The 16,466-nt window shown below is 55.3% G+C and overlaps 7 protein-coding genes across 7 annotated transcripts; 3 read left to right on the top strand and 4 right to left on the bottom strand.

The window, feature by feature from the left end:
* Window positions 1–34: 34 nt before the first annotated feature.
* Window positions 35–773, top strand: CLUP02_03618 (uncharacterized protein; the record flags this gene model as incomplete). Its single annotated transcript, XM_049282638.1, has 3 exons — window positions 35–262; window positions 371–690; window positions 737–773. The coding sequence occupies 3 exons, from the start codon at window positions 35–37 to the stop codon at window positions 771–773; spliced, it is 585 nt and encodes a 194-aa protein (XP_049139781.1).
* A 331-nt stretch (window positions 774–1,104) lies between these two features.
* Window positions 1,105–2,025, bottom strand: CLUP02_03617 (CTD kinase subunit gamma; the record flags this gene model as incomplete). The annotated part of the gene is made up of 3 exons (XM_049282637.1): window positions 1,105–1,560; window positions 1,634–1,810; window positions 1,870–2,025. 3 exons carry the CDS (start codon window positions 2,023–2,025, stop codon window positions 1,105–1,107), a joined length of 789 nt encoding a protein of 262 aa, XP_049139780.1.
* Window positions 2,026–2,066: 41 nt separating this feature from the next.
* Window positions 2,067–2,249, bottom strand: CLUP02_03616 (uncharacterized protein; the record flags this gene model as incomplete). Its single annotated transcript, XM_049282636.1, has 2 exons — window positions 2,067–2,143; window positions 2,198–2,249. 2 exons carry the CDS (start codon window positions 2,247–2,249, stop codon window positions 2,067–2,069), a joined length of 129 nt encoding a protein of 42 aa, XP_049139779.1.
* Window positions 2,250–2,655: 406 nt separating this feature from the next.
* CLUP02_03615 (pyrroline-5-carboxylate reductase) lies at window positions 2,656–3,744 on the top strand (the record flags this gene model as incomplete). Its single annotated transcript, XM_049282635.1, has 2 exons — window positions 2,656–2,713; window positions 2,771–3,744. The coding sequence occupies 2 exons, from the start codon at window positions 2,656–2,658 to the stop codon at window positions 3,742–3,744; spliced, it is 1,032 nt and encodes a 343-aa protein (XP_049139778.1).
* Window positions 3,745–4,776: 1,032 nt separating this feature from the next.
* CLUP02_03614 (uncharacterized protein) lies at window positions 4,777–6,585 on the bottom strand (the record flags this gene model as incomplete). The annotated part of the gene is made up of 4 exons (XM_049282634.1): window positions 4,777–4,895; window positions 4,958–5,696; window positions 5,782–6,326; window positions 6,435–6,585. The coding sequence occupies 4 exons, from the start codon at window positions 6,583–6,585 to the stop codon at window positions 4,777–4,779; spliced, it is 1,554 nt and encodes a 517-aa protein (XP_049139777.1).
* An 822-nt stretch (window positions 6,586–7,407) lies between these two features.
* On the bottom strand, window positions 7,408–12,923 carry CLUP02_03613 (BP28CT domain-containing protein; the record flags this gene model as incomplete). The annotated part of the gene is made up of 3 exons (XM_049282633.1): window positions 7,408–8,313; window positions 8,365–12,493; window positions 12,547–12,923. The coding sequence occupies 3 exons, from the start codon at window positions 12,921–12,923 to the stop codon at window positions 7,408–7,410; spliced, it is 5,412 nt and encodes a 1,803-aa protein (XP_049139776.1).
* Window positions 12,924–13,699: 776 nt separating this feature from the next.
* On the top strand, window positions 13,700–14,655 carry CLUP02_03612 (GDSL-like Lipase/Acylhydrolase; the record flags this gene model as incomplete). The annotated part of the gene is made up of 4 exons (XM_049282632.1): window positions 13,700–13,705; window positions 13,758–13,854; window positions 13,919–14,043; window positions 14,098–14,655. 4 exons carry the CDS (start codon window positions 13,700–13,702, stop codon window positions 14,653–14,655), a joined length of 786 nt encoding a protein of 261 aa, XP_049139775.1.
* Between the last annotated feature and the right edge of the window lie 1,811 nt (window positions 14,656–16,466).

Here is a 16,466-nt window from a genome sequence, read left to right as displayed (position 1 = left end):
CATTCTTCATATCCTCACACGACAACTACACACAATGGCCCTCTCTTGCAGATTCGCAGCCCAGAGCTGCGCCCGTCAGCTCCGTGCCACCGGCTCGATGCGTGCCTCGACATCCCTCTTCCAGACCCGAACTCCCGCAACCGCACGAAGGTACAACTCGACCGAGGCCGCTGCCCCCACGAACCCCAAGATCGCCGCCATTGTCGACCAGATTAGCACCCTCACTCTCCTCGAGACCGCAGACCTTGTTTCAAGCTTGAAGGTTAGTTGAAGAAGCAGTGACGAGCGCAGTTTATCCCCCAATCGACTCGTCATAGGCATTCAGGGGGAAAAGAGATCATGGGCCAAATTCTGACTCTCTCAATCGCAGTCCAAGCTCAACATCCCCGATCTCCCCGTCGGTGGCTTCGCCGCCGCCCCCGCAGCAGCTCCCGCCGCTGTCGAGGAGGCTGAGGAGGCCGCACCGGCGGCCGCCGAGAAGAGCGTCTTCAACATCAAGCTCCAGGCCTTCGACGCCGGCTCCAAGCCCAAGGTCATCAAGGAGATCAAGAACCTGTTGGGTCTGAGCTTGGTGGACAGCAAGAAGTTCGTTGAGAGCGCGCCGAAGCTGATGAAGGAGAACGTGGCCAAGGATGAGGCCGAGAAGATCATCGCCGCCATGAAGGAGCTTGGCGCCACCGTCACCATGGAGTAAAAGGGCCCTGATGGCTGGTTGAGGCCTGGCTGGCTGATGTAGACTGGAGCGCGGCCCCTCTCCTTGGGAGGAGATGTAAAACTCGGGGGGAGCATTGTGTTGTCGGACATCTGGGTTCGGATTGGTCTAGACGGACGTGTATGAGTGTATAAACACCCATGTAACAATATTATCACAAAGACATACACCACCTTTTTTGTATTGCCATACCGAACGGTCTTCTTTTGCAATTCCTGATTATGCCTCAAGCTACCCAAAAATACTTGGCCAACGTTGATAAAGACCTTGACCCTAGTGCTACCTGTGGAATTTGTCGTGTCGCGAAACCTGACCCTCGAACGCCCTATTTTTTCCATCCTTTTCCCCGAAACGCCAAGATATGCTTTGGAAGAGAACCCGCAAGTTCTCACTCAGTTCTTCTTTCCATTCGTAATGCGCGTACTAGCAGGACCGACCGGCGGCTTAGGAGGACACGAGTGCTTCATAGCCTGAGAGCACTCGGCAAACTCCTCATCGCCCAGGATGTGGTCGTCGTCGCCGAAATCGCTCGTCTCATCCCAAATCTTGTCAATCTCTGCGTTCCCGTGCGGCGGGATGGCCCATATGCTCTCGCGCAGCCGCTTGTGACGCTCGCGGTCCTCCTCGATGCGCTGCTCAATCTGGCGCTTCTCCAGGCGCGCGGCGGGTCCCCGGCCGTTAGCCGGCATGGCGTGGCTGGGAGGCGCGTCGCCCATCTCGACGTCGCCGTTGACGGGGGACGAGAGGCCCGCGTCGTGGGCGCTCGTCTCGCGCTCCTTGAGGACCTCTTCGATCTCTGTCACTGTGCGTGCCTCGAGGAAGGTCTTGTCCTGGAGGCCTCGGAGGACCTGAAATTTTTGCTCTCATGTCAGTTTTTACATGAAGCTTGTGCGGGGCCGTGGGATCAGAGAGGGAACTCACTCTTCGGACGACCTTGACGTTGGCGGCGCCGGATCCATCATCGGGGGCGACGGCATCGACGATGCGAATGATGTCGCGCTGCATCATGCGGACATAGTCCATGTGCTTGTCCTTCTGTGCCATCTCAAGGAAATGCTCAATGAAGTACATGATATTGGCGCGCGTATTCATGTTGTTCTAAAAAGAATCATAATCAGCCCATTATCTCATAGTTTCCTCACGTAGATCGCACTCACCCGCTCCAGTTGCTCGAGGATACAAGAGTGCAGATCCTCGTCCATATCCTTGTACTTGAGGGCATACTGAGCCGCCTTCTGAGCTGAAGTAACGGACGCATTCAGATGCTGCAGGGAGCTACTGAAGCGCATTCGAACCTCGAAAGGGTCCGCCATGCTGCGCTACGGCGAACTTCGGTCCCGGTTCTGATCTTGATCTAAGTTTGAATTGAGCGGAGCGAGTCTGGGGTGAGAGTTCGGGATGATGTTGAAAAAGCGGCTGGTGATGCTGGGGCTGAGTTGAGGCTTGTTCAATGGCACGCGAATCCGAGCTGTCACTCTTTCCAACTGAATTCGCTGGAGGAGTTTCCCACAGGTACACCCTGTGCTGTTGCCTCCATTTTTGGGTGTGTTCTCACTGCTTTGGTGCAGTAAGCACTGTGCGAATCTAGGGGGATACTAAGCTAAGCAGAGTTGGGCTTAGCGCTGAAGAAAAGCCAAGTCCAGTGGGCGAAAAGCTGTGGACGGACGATATCGGAACAGTGGAGAGCTTCTTTTTCTGCAAAAGGAGGTGGAAAATATTATTAGCCAGGGGATTCTTTAACTCAGCCTTCATCTCCTATCTTTGTCTGATAAACTTTGTTTTTGCAACCCAGAGCGACCCTTTCTCCGAAACTGAGCTTGTCCATATTGCTCTAACTTTCTGTTGTTTTTTCTTGGACTATAAATTAGAAGCACCATCCTTGGCGCAATAGGAATCCATCACTTACACCGCATTCTCATTTTCTCTCATACCGCTTCTTCATCATGTCTGTCATGGGAGATCACAGCTCTTCGGAGCTCACCATGACCGTTCTCGGTTGTGGTAAGTAAAGAAATCTCTTCTGCAAATAATGAGATGAAATATTCTGACTCTCAACAGGAACCATGGGTATCGCCATCCTCAACGGCATCTTCACTTCCCTGCTGGAGATGCAGGCTCCCAAGCCTCTCCAAACCCTCCACACTCCTTCGGCATCGGGCACATCCACCCCCTTGGGCGACGAGGTCCCCCATCGCCTACCATCCCGCTTCATCGCCTGCGTCCGTCGCTCCGACAGCGCCAAGAAGGTGAAGAAGGCGTTGTGGGAGCACTCCTCCATCCTCAAGGTCGTCCAAAACGACAACGTCAACTCCGTCTCCCAGTCCGACGTCGTCATCCTCGCCTGCAAGCCTTACATGGTCAAGGACGTCCTCAGCGAACCCGGCATGACCCGCGCCCTGCACGGCAAGCTCCTGATTAGCATCTGCGCCGGCCTCACCGAGGAGCACCTCGAGGAGATCCTCCACGGCGCCGTCCCGACAAAGGACCCCGAGGAGGACGGCCGCTGCCGCATCATACGCGCTCTCCCCAACACCGCCTCCCTCATTCGCGAGAGCATGACCGTCATCGGCGCGCCGACGTACCCCCTCCCGCGCGAGGCCGCCAACCTCGTCACTTGGATCTTCAAGCGCATCGGTGACGTCGTCTACCTGCCCGCCGAGAACATGGACGTCAGCACCGCCCTCTGCGGCTCCGGCCCAGCGTTTTTCTCGTTGGTTCTCGAGGCCGCCATCGACGGCGCCGTCGCCATGGGTCTCCCGCGCGCCGAGGCCACGAGGATGGCGGCGCAGACTATGAAGGGCGCCGCGGGCTTGGTCCAGAACGGTGACCACCCTGCTCTCCTCCGCGATAAGGTTACTACGCCTGGCGGATGCACTATCGGTGGTCTTTTGGTGCTCGAGGAGGGTCGTGTGAGGGGCACTGTCTCACGTGCCGTGCGTGAGGCTACTGTTGTTGCCGGCCAGCAGGGCCAGGGCATTCAGGGGGTGAACGGCACTCGTTTCGTTTCGCAGTCGGGATATCCTCAGTTCTGAGATGGTTGGAAAAGGTCATAGATTTCTGCGCAAAAGTACATAATGTACAATCCTCATGAATAATGAAGAAATATTTGTTATCTATCTTGATTCATCTGGCCATCATTGTATTTACTCACTTCTCCCGCCCAATCAACATCTGGTTGAATGCTGCCATTCTAGTTGATACAATTCTAAAGAAGAAGAAACAGCAAAGCCACTACGACATCTAAGCTGTCTCAAGCATCCATTGCCCTGATTAGGGTAGGATCTGAGAGTTATCAATGGCAGTCGCAGTCCTTTACTCTCCATTTCGGCATCTTGTACTTCAAACCAGAAAGAGGAGTAAAAGCATGAAACAGAAAATGGGTTTAATAATGGATCCCATCCAACTTATATATAAACAAAATTGCAAAAGCTCGGTCCCCCTCATGGGTAGCCTACGAAAATCCCTGCCGACTCTGTACGTCCTATTCCTCAGGTGCAACGCGGCAGGAATTTTTCACGAGACTCGAACTCGCGACCTGTGCGAGCGGGGCAATTCACTTGGGACTTTCTCCACTACGTCACAGGCCTTGGTGATAGTATCAAACAAATTTATTGATGATAGAGTTATAGAGGCGGCGGTGGCGAGCGGTGAGTGGATTCAGATGAGGTTGGTGATGGTTGGGATGAAAGGGTGTGATGTGAGGCAGCTGCAGTCATTCCCTCCTCCCACACTAAGTTATGTTAATTTCGTGAATCTGAATCATATAATAATCACCCTATACTACGCTATGCAGTAGATATGGGTCCAAACGATACCGAACGGAAAGCTGCGTGGCTATTATACTTTACAATCGGGCGGAATACCCGGGTTGCCCCCTCTAATCTATCATCCTATGGTAGTCGCCTTTCTTCGTCTATGTCTATCGCTGATAATTGTGTGGGTTGCATTGGCCTCTCATGACCACCATTTACACCATCTTACAGTCGCTATTCTCTTTTAACAAGTCCATGATGGTGCCTTTCCCTCCTCTACTGACTGACGCACGAATTCATATCCCACAACGCTCAAAACCGAGAAATATCCCTTCCAAAAACCCAGGTGACGAACCAGTACACCGGGACCAGAATCTTGTTCCGAATACTCATCGATTTGGTCAGATAAGCACACCGCCACAGAATCCAAGCTGCACAGCACCTCGTTAGCCCATTCAGATCCCACTGCCTGCAAGAGTACAGTATAACATACCTGCTCTCCCCTTCAACTCATCCGCAGAACTCTGATGAATAGCACGCCAGCTACCCAAGTACGCCATGGCCCCGAGATTCCGGAACTTGAACGGCTTTCCCTCCTCTGGTCCAGCCGCCTGCTTGTTGAGCGCCTTGGCGAGGTACTTTGCCTGCTGACTGGCAACCTGGGCCGTGGCAGGCAGCGTCTGGCCCTCGAGAACAGAGCAGTCGCCCATGGAGTACACGTCCGGCAGCACGGCGCCCTCGTTCTTCGGATCGTCGAGGCGGACCCTCAGATGCGCGTCTGTGACGATACCACCGCTCCGCTCCGCCTTGAGAATCCTGACCATCTCAGTACTACCACCAGCACTCTGGTCTTCCGTGGAAGTAGCAGCAGCGACATTCGGGTTCCGCAACTCCTTCTTCATCAGCGTCTGCACGAGCGGGTTCTGCATCAGACCCGTGCTCCACACCACGATGCCCGCGCCGACCTCCTCCTCGCCGTGCTCCTGGATCTTGAGCCGCAGCGCGCCGCGCGGGTCCGTCTCGTCCGGGCGGATGCGCTGCAGGTGGTGGTTGGTTTTCACTTTGATGCCCTGGCGGCGGAAGAGGTCCTCGGCGTAGGAGGCCAGCTGCTGGTCAAACATGGGCAGGACCTTGGGCGCGATGTCGTAGATTGTGATGCCGACGAATTCCATCAGGTGCGGGTAGAGCTTGGAGAGGTCGTCGTGGATCAGGTCGTGAAGCTCGGCGGCGAACTGGGCGCGTGTTAGTGACGAAATATTTGGGGGGAAAAGGAGATTGGGTGTAACTCGCCTCAATACCCGTCGGTCCTCCGCCAACGACAGCAAAGTGAAGCAGCTTCCTCCTCTGCTCATCCGTCGTCGTCGGCCAATCCGCCTTTTCAAAGCACTGCAGCACCCTCAACCGAATACTCCTCGCGTCCCCGATATCCCTCAAGAAATTAGCATACTCCTTCACGCCCTCGATCCCAAACGTCTGCGAATACGACCCGACCGCCACAACAAGCTTATCATACGCGACATCAACCACCTCGCCCTTGGCCCGCGCGTGCGCATCCCGCGCCGGCAATGTCTTGGACGTGGCGTCCTCGGAAGTAACCTTTTCGACACGGATCACTTTCCGCGTGAAATCCACGTCGTCGGCCCAGGCCTGGTGGAAGGCGTCGAGCTCCAGGCGGCGGACGGGCTCGAGGACGGAGCGGAACTCGAGGGTGCCGACCGAGGTGGAGGCCAGCAGGGGGGTGAAGACGAAGTAGGAGCGCGGGGAGATGAGGATGCGCTCGTATTTTTTCGGGTCGAGCTCGCGGGCGAAGGCGTAGCCTGCCCAGCCTGAGCCCAGGACGACGACTCTCTCACGTTTTGGTTCTGTGGTTGTGTGTTAGTGGGTGTTTCGTTGCGATGCATATGATAAGTGTACAAAGGGTATGATTGCACAAAGAGTTGAGGGCACAAGTCAATGAGACGGATGTGTACCTGTCGGCGAGCTCGAACTCGTGCTGTTGCGATGGTTGACGAGACTCGTGCTAGTCAGAGCCTCAACCTGCAACGCCGTGCCGGCCGGCCCCCGGCGTCCGGGCCGGGCCAGGCTCCTCCAATATTGTTGTGCAACTTTCGATGAGGCCATGATGAGGTTACAATCACACCACCTAAGAACCAACAGTAAAGAAAACGGGGGTCTAGCAGTTGGCTATATAAAACGCCGCAAAGGCCCTTCCCACTCAAACGACCCAGCCCACTCCTTCCTCTGACTCCCCTAGTTCTCCGAACCCGTTGTCTACGGCCGTTCTACGGCGGTGGGTTAAATCCGATGGCCCAACGTAGGCGTTTGGCCCCTTGGGGGGCTCCTGGGCGGCGTTGACTGTTGGGAAAGGTGGGCACGATAATGGCTCGGGATGGGGATCGAGGGCGCTCGGTGTATCGGAGACTTGCCAAAGAGCGCGTGCTAATACGGGACGGGACGGGGATCGGGTGGCCCTGACATCAGGGAAAAAAAAAAAAAAAAAGTCCCGGGACCAGTGAGTCAATGCGCTTATTTCGTTCGCTCGACAAGCGGAATGGTAGATCCAAGGAATCGAAGTCAAGGGGAAGGTGGTTCTTTTTGGACAGTAGAATTAAGGTTGATTCTTGTCTAACTCAATTACATCTTTTCCTCACGTCACAATGCTTATAGGCGCCTTGGTAACACCTACTAACACGGCGCCGACGGAACGAGTGACGTCCTCCGTCTCCACTTTTGCCCGTCCGGCGGCCCCGGCGTGGCGTTCCCGCTTTTTCTTTCCTTTGATTGTCCAAATGACGTCCCTAAAATTTCACTTTTTGTTTTCGCATGCATCGAATAAGGTACATGAGACGGGGTGGGATTGTCCGCACAAATCTCCGTCCGTAGAAACTATCCCACACGGCTCCGGGTCGCTCTCCCTCTCTCCATTTTTGGTCTAACCTTTCTCTACTGCAGCATAGAGTCCAAGCTTTCGCCAAGGACTCCCTCGATCTTGACGATCCACTGGTGCGTCTCCCGCTCGACGGTCTCGTCATCGTCGTCCTGGAGCTCGCTGATGTAAGGGAGCATCTCAGGCAGTGCCGACAGCCACTCCTCGCCGAGCTTCTCGGCAAGCTGCTGCTGGCACCTGACGGCCGCCAGACGGATGGGCGCGTGCTCGGAGCGGAGGTGGCGCAGGATGGCTGTGTTGAGCTCCTTTTGGTGCTCCTGCGAGTCCGCCGCCGAGGCCAGCTCGACCACCGCGGGAATGAGCTCGCCAGTCAAATCGAAGGACGAGGAGGCGTGGAGGAACTGCGCTGTCAAGACGGGAGCGACCTTGCCAAAGTGGGCGGGCGCCTGCCAGAAATCGTCCTGGTCGTGCTCGAAGCACCTCGCCAGCGTAGACAGCACGCGCTGCCAGAGCTCCTTTTGCTCGGGCAGCTTCAAGTCGGTGCCGTTGATGATTTCGACGGCGTCGTCCACAATGTAGGTAGCGTAGTTGGTGACGATGGACTTGAGGCCCTCGAAGAAGACCTGGAGGAACCCGTAGACGCTGAAGCGGCGCAGGGTACGTCCTGTGGCGTCTTGCTTGGGCAGCTGTGTGGACCACTCGATGATCTGGGTGAAGATGGGCCTGAAGGCCGCGTCGTTGAGCTTGTAAATCATCTTGAGCGTAACGTCGTTGATGGAGGCCTCGATCTTGGCAACATATTGAGCTGTCGCGTTTGTGAGCTTGCCCTTGATGTGTTCCCGTCTGCGAAGGTCCAAGGAGTTGAGCAGGATTGTGGACAAGGTAGTGACGTTCTTGGTGACAACCGATTTGGGCTGGCTATCAACCACAACTCCAAAGATGTCGACCCATTCCTCGGTGGCCTGCGTGCTTGTTAGTAGGGCTTTGCAAATCTCTCTGGGCAAACAACTTACGTCGAAACCAGCCTCGGCAGCCGGGATCCAGTTCTTCTGCAGGCTGGCCAACATCGTCTTGGCCTCAACCTTTCTGGCAAGGAATCTGAGACAGTTGATGCGCTCATCGTCGGCTTCGTTATCCAGGTTAGCCTCGGCTGACTTGTTGGAAGCAAGTAGGATATTATCCAGGTGCTTCTCCGAGATCATGTAAGGCAGGTGCTGCGCGAGAGCAGTGATGAATGCAAATGCCGCATTGTGCAGTTCGTTGGCGGCCTCGTCATTCTCCACGCTCTGCTCGATGTAGAGAATTGCCTGAGAAATAGCAATGTTGACAATAGGCAGAATACCGTCTTGAAGCACATCGACCAAAGAGGCAAGGCAAAGCAATGCCATGACACGGAGGCTAACATCGGGCTGGCCGAGGCAGTGGGGTCCGGCGATGGTTGCTGCCGCACCCGCGACGGCCTCGATATCCTTCTTGCCATACTTCTCTGCGATTTTGTCGATGCAAGAAACGGCAGTGTGCTTGTACTTGAGGTCGTCCGTGTCCCGGATCGCGGCGGTGAGCTGGGGCAGGAAAGCAAGAAGTGCAGTTCTGGAGGCAACGTCCGCAACACCCTCCTGGTCCACGCGGACCTCGAGGGCACGGAGGACCTTGCGACGAAGGTCAATTTCGGTACGGTCCAGGAGGTTCTCAACCGACTTGATGAACTCGCCGATGGAAAGGAGGTTGAGGAGGTTGGCCAAGGCATTGCCACAGCACTCGTGCAGCGCCTTCTGCTGCTTGACGGTCTCCGCAAGGGCCAGGACGTCTCTGAGAAGGATGGCATACAAGTCCCGAATCTTCGAAGAATCCATGTCGTCCCTTTCTGTGAGAATGGTAATCTCCTTTCGCAGTTTTCTGCTGGAGAGCAGAGCGGGGAACACAGTCAACTGCTGAATTGCAATGGCCTCGGGCTTCTTCTCTGACAGATCCTCGCCAACTCCCAAAAGGGTAGCCGAAAGGCCTGGCTTGGGCTTGAAAATGTCACTGATCAAGTCCAGGAGCTTAGCCAGGGTCTGAAGCTGCACCTCGGCGCTGTAGACGCCAAGAAGTTCAGAGGCAAATGCCATGAGGTTGTCGTTGGGGCCGTATCTATCGACAAGCATAGCCAACAGCGCGTACAGAAACTCATCCGGTCCGAGGGTGTTAATGAGAGCGACAAACAGGCCCTGCTTGCGGTGTGCGGGGATATGCTCGTAGGCAGTAACGAAGCTCTGCAGCAGCTCTGTGGCACCCGCAATGGGATTTCTCTTGCCCTTCTTGAGCGACGCCATCAGGGGCGGCACAACCTCCTTGATGGTCTGGTTGACAACATGAGCTGAGTGATCATCGTTCTGGCGGAGGACAGAGGCACCCATGAAAGTGAAGATGGGCATCACGCTATGAAGCACAAGATCAGGCGCGGCAGTAGCAAGGCTGGCAATCAGGAGAAGGGCCGAGTTTTGCACAATGGGGCTGGAAGACTTCTGGATGCAGTTGACAAGCAAATCGCCGTGGCCTCCCGAGCTGTCAATCTTCAGGCTCTTGTTGTCTCTGTAGGCAGGGACCATGGCAATCAAACTTGTAAGCACCAGGTTTTGCAGGTATCCAAGCTCCGATCCGATGACAGTACGGAAGTGCTGAAGCTCGGAGAGAGTGCCAAAGAGGCTGTCCAGCAACTCGGGGTGGGTGGCAGGCTGCGAGCCGTCAACGAGCTGGAGGACAAAGGTGACGGATCTAAGGGTTGCGCTGAGCTCGGCACTGGCCTGGGCGCTGACAACACCTCGGTTGGCCTCGGAGGAGCTGGTCCTGCGTCGCTTGTTGGCAGGGGGCTCGGTGATGAGCTTCGTGCCGGTCTGGATAGACTCGAGGAAGTAAGCCAAGATCTCTGTCGTGAGCTCAACGTTTCTCAGGAAATCAGCCGCCTCGTCAGCGATAATGTCCTCTTCGTCCTGGGATACCTGTCGTGCCTGAGAGAGCTCAAGCATCGTCTGGGCCACATCAAACTTTGTATCGGCCTTCATTGAGCCCCACATAGCACGAATGCGCGCCGAGATGGATCTGACCAGCTCGGGACGCTTGGCGGAGGCGGAATCCTTCATAATGGAGAGGAGGCACTCGAGGCCTTCGCTGTCGTTCGGCACGACAATCTCGGCAAAGGTCGTATGCAGCAATGACTGGTCGACTTCCTCAGCCTCGGCCAGACGGTCCGCTTCCTCAGCGGACAACGACGCCCACCATCGGAAAGCCGGCAACAGGACCTTTGTTCTAGAGGTGGATGATACTCCCCTGATGCGGTTGAGGATCGAGAGCAGGTTGGACTTGACTCTAATGAGCGGCGTTGCGACGACGTGGCTGGCAAGGAACGAGAGAATCGAGGCCCTACCAGAAGAGCTCAGTGCCTTCTTTCCTTCGCTGCTCTCGCCCTTGGCGCTGCTGTCGAGTGTCGAGTGGAGGACGGCACGAATGTGATCCTCGTGCATGATGCACTCCTCTAGAGCCGGAAGAATGACGCCGTGAAGGAGGCGAGAAATGGTATCGGCATCCAGCCACTGCACCTTGTCGCTGTCGTCGTAAAGCTTCTTGCCACCCCAAACAGAAGCCTTCGCGGCCTTGGACTGGTGAGGGAAGAAGTGGCCTATTTGGATGAGGAGCTCAGCCGCAGCACGGCGAACCTTCTTTGAGGAGTCCACGAGAGCAACGAGGCAGTAAGGGATAAGGGCCTGGAAGTCAAGATCGTTGCCATCGCCGTCGCTCAGACGTCTCCTGACAGTGTCGACAGCAGCGGCGCGAGCCAGAGTCGGGTATGGGCCGGACCAAATGCGGACGAAGAAGGTAATGTAGGTGTGATCGCTGACTGCAGTTCGTCGGCTCAAAGACGGCAGCTGGTCGAAATCGGCCAGAAGTGTCGGGTCTTCGGACTGCTGAGACACGACCCGGAGGAAGAGTCTACTGAACTCGTCGTAGACGTCGCCAGTGCTAGTTGAGAGGCACGATGGGAGTGCGCGCGTCTGGCCAGAGAGCTCCTGAATAGTCTCTCTCAGGTTCTCCTTTGTCGGCGCAACGGGCTGGGATCCATCCATCTCGGTATCCTCCTGGGTTCCGGGCAGTGCTTTTCTCTGGCGAATAGAGACATCGAGCTTCATCTCCAGCTCCTCCACATCGAAATCGACTTCCTCGAGAACCGTCCGGATGATCTCGCTAGTTTCTCCGGAAAAGCGCGAAAGATCGATGAGTGTCGAACCGAGCTCCTTGCGAATTTCGCCGTCCTTGTCGACCTCGTCGTCGAGTCTATGGGCCGCGAGAACCAGAGACTTGAAGATGACAGCAATCTGCTTCCCCTTCAGGATCTTGCTCATCAGGATTACCCGAATGATTGGCAGTCCCCGGGCATCGCCCTTCTTGCAGAGTCTTTCGATAAAGGCGATGCACAGGCCGTTGGTGAGCTTGTCCACCCTCCTTTCCTGACCAAGCTCAACGAGAATCTCTCCAAGGTCCTGCACCTTCAACAAGGCCTTGGTGACCTTTCCAGAAAGCTGTTTCGCGGATCGGTACTGAGCCAGGATGCACAAGCACACCAGGCCAGGGCGCACAGTCTCGCTGGTCCAACCGTGGACAATCTGCTCCATGAAAGCCGACAGAGTCGCGTCGTCGAAGCTTCCCTTGGCCGCAACAATAGTGACGGCCATGTAAGAAGCGATCTGCATGTTGGGGACCTTCTTCATGGTCATTGCCTCGGCGAGGGTGGGGCCGACGCGATGGAGGAAGGCTTCGTTGTTGTCCTGCTGAACAGCCTGGCGACCTGAGCGCATGTTCTCAAGCAGACCGTTCACGGCTTCCGTCATGATTCCGCCCCAGAATGAGATCAAGGTCGGGTATTGCTGCTGGTTTCTGCAGGCCTCCAGGGTATATTCGGAGAGGGTGCTGAGGAAATCGGCTTTGTGGATCGCTTCGTGGACCAGAACAGATCGTGGAGGTGAAGTGAGCGACTTGATGTAAGGGTTCAAGAATCGGTACTCGTTGGGGATCTTGGACGGCAGGATCGAGAGTAAGGTGACGAAGCCGGGGATCGAGTGGTACGGGAGGAAGGTCGTGATCAGAGACTTTGTGTTGTTCTCGTGGATTCTGTGACAACGTCAGTATGGGGAATTCCAGTGAGAGTAGAGGCTCCAACATACCTGAATCTTCGCACAAGCCATTCGAGGGCACGAAGCGAAGGCATAAGCCTCAGCCTGCTTCCAACGAGGCGCAGGAAGGACTCAACCTTTTTGTCTAATTCGGCATTCTCAGCGGCAGTCATCTGGGTGCGGTCCTCGCTCATGCTCTGCTCGCTAAAGAGCGTCAGGCCAAACGGCTTGAACCGTCCATCGAGCTCGCACAGCTCCTCGAAGCCTTCCAAGCATATCGTGTAGAGCGCCTGGTAGCTCTGTGTCGCCGCCACTCTCGGCTCGAAGAGGAGGGACTTTGAGTGGGCAGCCTTTTGCGCCCTGACATCCAGAGATGCCTTCGAGTTGGCGGCGATCTGCGCCAATTGCGCAGCAAGAGAGGACGCCATTGTCTAGAAAATTTGCGGCATTCCGCAGTGATCGAATACTCAATGGCGGGGGAGAGCAACGAGACTGGGGTTGTTTTCTCTTACAACATTTTCCTGGAGTTCTGGATTTTTTTTCTGACGGGGATTAGTTCCGCCGACTTTTTTTTTTTTGCTGATAAGCCATTGAGCGAATGGTTGACTCTGTAGATAAGGCTGTGGGTCCAATCGATGGACGACCCCCGCCAGTCCACCTCCACTGCCTTTGTTAACGCTGCCACGGGCCCTGCTTTGGACCAGGCCTTTGACGCGCCTTGTTCTCGGAATGTGTTGTGACGAGAGAGATTGATGATCTGAGCAATAATTTGGGTCTCGATTCATAATTATCAAGTCTCTCATATTTGGTGGACGTCATCAATAGGCCATATAACGCTGAGGACCCAGCAGCAGTCTATCGCTGCCACTGCTGTTAGTCTAAAGAGTGGAACCCAACTCCTCCTTCAAAACTCGGTGTTAGTGGTACGGTGTTCTCGTGCAATTGATAGGCCGACAACCGCAGACTGCAGGTACTCTCGCACAGCCTAACCAGTGAGGATATCGTGCTTTCGGCTAGACGGGATGTTCTGCCGTGTTAGTGGCTCCGAGGTGGTGTTTGCGAGATTGAGGAGAAGGGTGTTTTGGGCTCCCTGCAGTGAAGTCGCAGAGACACATTTAAGCTGGGCAAGCCACTCAACTCCATTTACTGGATGCGTATTCCCAATAGTATAGCGACATTGAAATAAGAATAGAGACCAACCACCATGGCTGTAAGCGATACCAGTTATACAGGCACCACACATTACTTACTGTCTTTGCAAGAAACCGTACCCTCACGTTGTGCTCTTTGGAGATTCTCTGTTCCAAGGGTCCGTAGTGACCTTTGAAGGCTTTTGCTTCCAGGCCGAGCTTCAATGTCGTGAGTCGACCAAATCCAGGGTTTTAGGGTTCGGAACCAGACACTTACACACGCCGCTTCCAAGATGTAAATCGCCGTTATGACGTTGTCAACCGTGGGTTTTCGGGTTGGAATTCGGCGAATGCTTTGAAATATCTTCCCGAGATGTTTCCCCCTCCTTCACCTTCAGGGCCACAGCTGAAGTACCTGGTCAGTAGCAACATGGTACCGATGGACAGTCAATGCCAATCTAACTCTCCCTAGCTGGTCCTTCTGGGCGCAAACGATGCAGTTCAGCCCATGCACACGACAACCCAAAATGTGCCCCTAGAAGAGTACAAGCAGAATCTCATCAAGATCGTCACGCACCCCAACATCACAGCCCATAACCCCAAGATCCTCCTCGTCACGCCGCCGCCCATCGACGAGATCCGCATCACCAAGCTGGACCTGGCCTGGGGTCACCCGAAGCCGACCCGGACCGCCAGGATCAGCGCGGGATACACCCAGGCGGCCCGCGACGTCGCCGCCGAGGTCCCCGGCGTGGTCTGCATCGACCTGTGGCAGGCTCTCATGGACCACGCCGTCGCCAAGACGCCTGGCTTCAAGGCCGGAGGGCCCTTGCTCGGCACCCCGGAGCTCGGCGAGCAGGGCGGGCTCGCGGACCTCTTGCCGGACGGCCTCCACTTGAGCGGCGAAGCGTATAGGGTGTTTTATCAGACGGTGCTGCCTCACATTGGGCAAGAGTACGTCGGTCTGCCTGACGACGATCGTACGGACTATGTCTTTCCAGATTGGCGGGATCTCAACCCTCCGGCGTAGGTGAGATTGGCATGGACGAAGGAGAAGCTAATAGAGCGGCCCATGCGATGCTGCATGTATTCTGCAGGGCGGCGCTGCAGTGGCATTTCAAATCAAGTGGATTCTTTGTAAGAAACTGCCCGAGTACCCAAGATGATGCTTCCGAAATAGCTAAAGCATGTGATGACGGTGGCGTACATTGTACGTTTATCTCTGCTTATCCTACTCGTAGCCTGACCTATCTCTTCACGTTCGCTTCGTGCCGAGCCATAGGGAGACATGCCGTCGTCTGAGACACCACCGGGAATCGCCAAGGACAGGAGAATTCAAAGCCGCTGCTGGTCTCGGGGGTATTCCGCAACGCATACTCACTCGGTAGGTAGGCTGCGGGCTATGGCGACGGATATAGCATCGGAAAGATTCATGAGATGGTCGACCGCATATACGACTTACCCTGTCTTATACGGCTGTATCCTATTACCTCAAACAGGAAGGGCAAGATGGGAAAGTGTCTAATTTTGAGTTCAGTTACGTGATCACTTGAAGATCTACAGCTCTACGTTCGGCGGATTCAATGCTCCAGTCGTTGACCTCGGTGAAGTTTCCTTGCATAGCAGAGAACGACAGACAAGGTAGGGGCAGGATAAGCAAAGCTGAAGTGCGGAGGAGGTGACACCATCCTGGTAGTGAAGCAGTCCCAAGGCAGGTTTTGGACGTTTCTGCACTGGCATCTCGGGTGCTTTAGAGTTTGAGGATGTGCAGGAGGTGAGGAAACAGCGGAAGTCACTTTGTCACTGCCAACTGAGGTACCTTAAGGTAGCCGTAGGTGAACTGGAAATGGCGGGAGGAATGAGGTAACGCTGAAAGTCTTCAGCACGTCCCTGGCATGGGGGTTGGGGGGGCCCCAATCAGATCCTCCTACGGCGTCACACCCGTTACCCTGTTGCGAGTTCCAGCGGGTGAATGGGCGGGAGGGCGACGACTAGACTTTGCAGGCACCGAGGTGAGGTGCGCTGCACCGAATTGCACTTCCCACGGGAAGACGGCCACAGTTACGTACTGGAAGTACTACATACTACGTAGGCACCTTGGTCGTCGCTGATGTATTCGGCAGGCAGCTCACTTATGTACCTCTTAAGTACACCACCAGGTTGTCCGAGGCTGGGTCCAGCGTTCCCAGTCATGCCAGTCCACAAATCATCAGCCGGACCCTCCTCTTTCAGTGCTCTCATCCACCGACGTACCCACCTGAAGTGTGCAGCTTCCTGGAAACGATAAGTTGGGAGAACCTTTGCGATACTCTCTCACCCATGCGCCAAACCCCCGGGACCACACCTCTTTCGTTGGCTGGTCCACTCCCGTTGCTGCCCGTTCACTTCACCTCCATCCACGCCCGTCCGCCTCTGCTCGTGTCCTGCCCGCTTCACTAATTCAACGTGCCGGTCCAAATTAACCAGGCGGGCTCCGTTTGTCTAACCCCCCGTCCTGTCCAACACCCTTCTTTCTTCACCTTTCTCTACGAAACAATCTGTGTCCTGCTTCTTCCAAAGACCCTTTCTACCTGGACGTATACCGTTACATCGAAACAGCCGATACGATCCATTCTGATCAATCGAGTCCTCTGCGAGTCTTCAATCGAACCGAAGCATCTACCATTCAGCATCGTCTCTAGCGCTTCTACCGTGACGACATCACACCCTTCTGCGATCGCACCAAGAGTCTTTCGCACCCACGTAACATATACACACCATCTACGGCCGATATCCGTGTCACCAAACTCATAACTTGCCTCAATTTCGGCGTCGAGAATATTCGACCAAATACACAACCTC

This window comes from Colletotrichum lupini, chromosome 2 (genome assembly GCF_023278565.1).
Source record: "Colletotrichum lupini chromosome 2, complete sequence".
Taxonomy (NCBI): domain Eukaryota; kingdom Fungi; phylum Ascomycota; class Sordariomycetes; order Glomerellales; family Glomerellaceae; genus Colletotrichum; species Colletotrichum lupini.
This window is presented reverse-complemented; position numbering and strand designations above follow the sequence as displayed.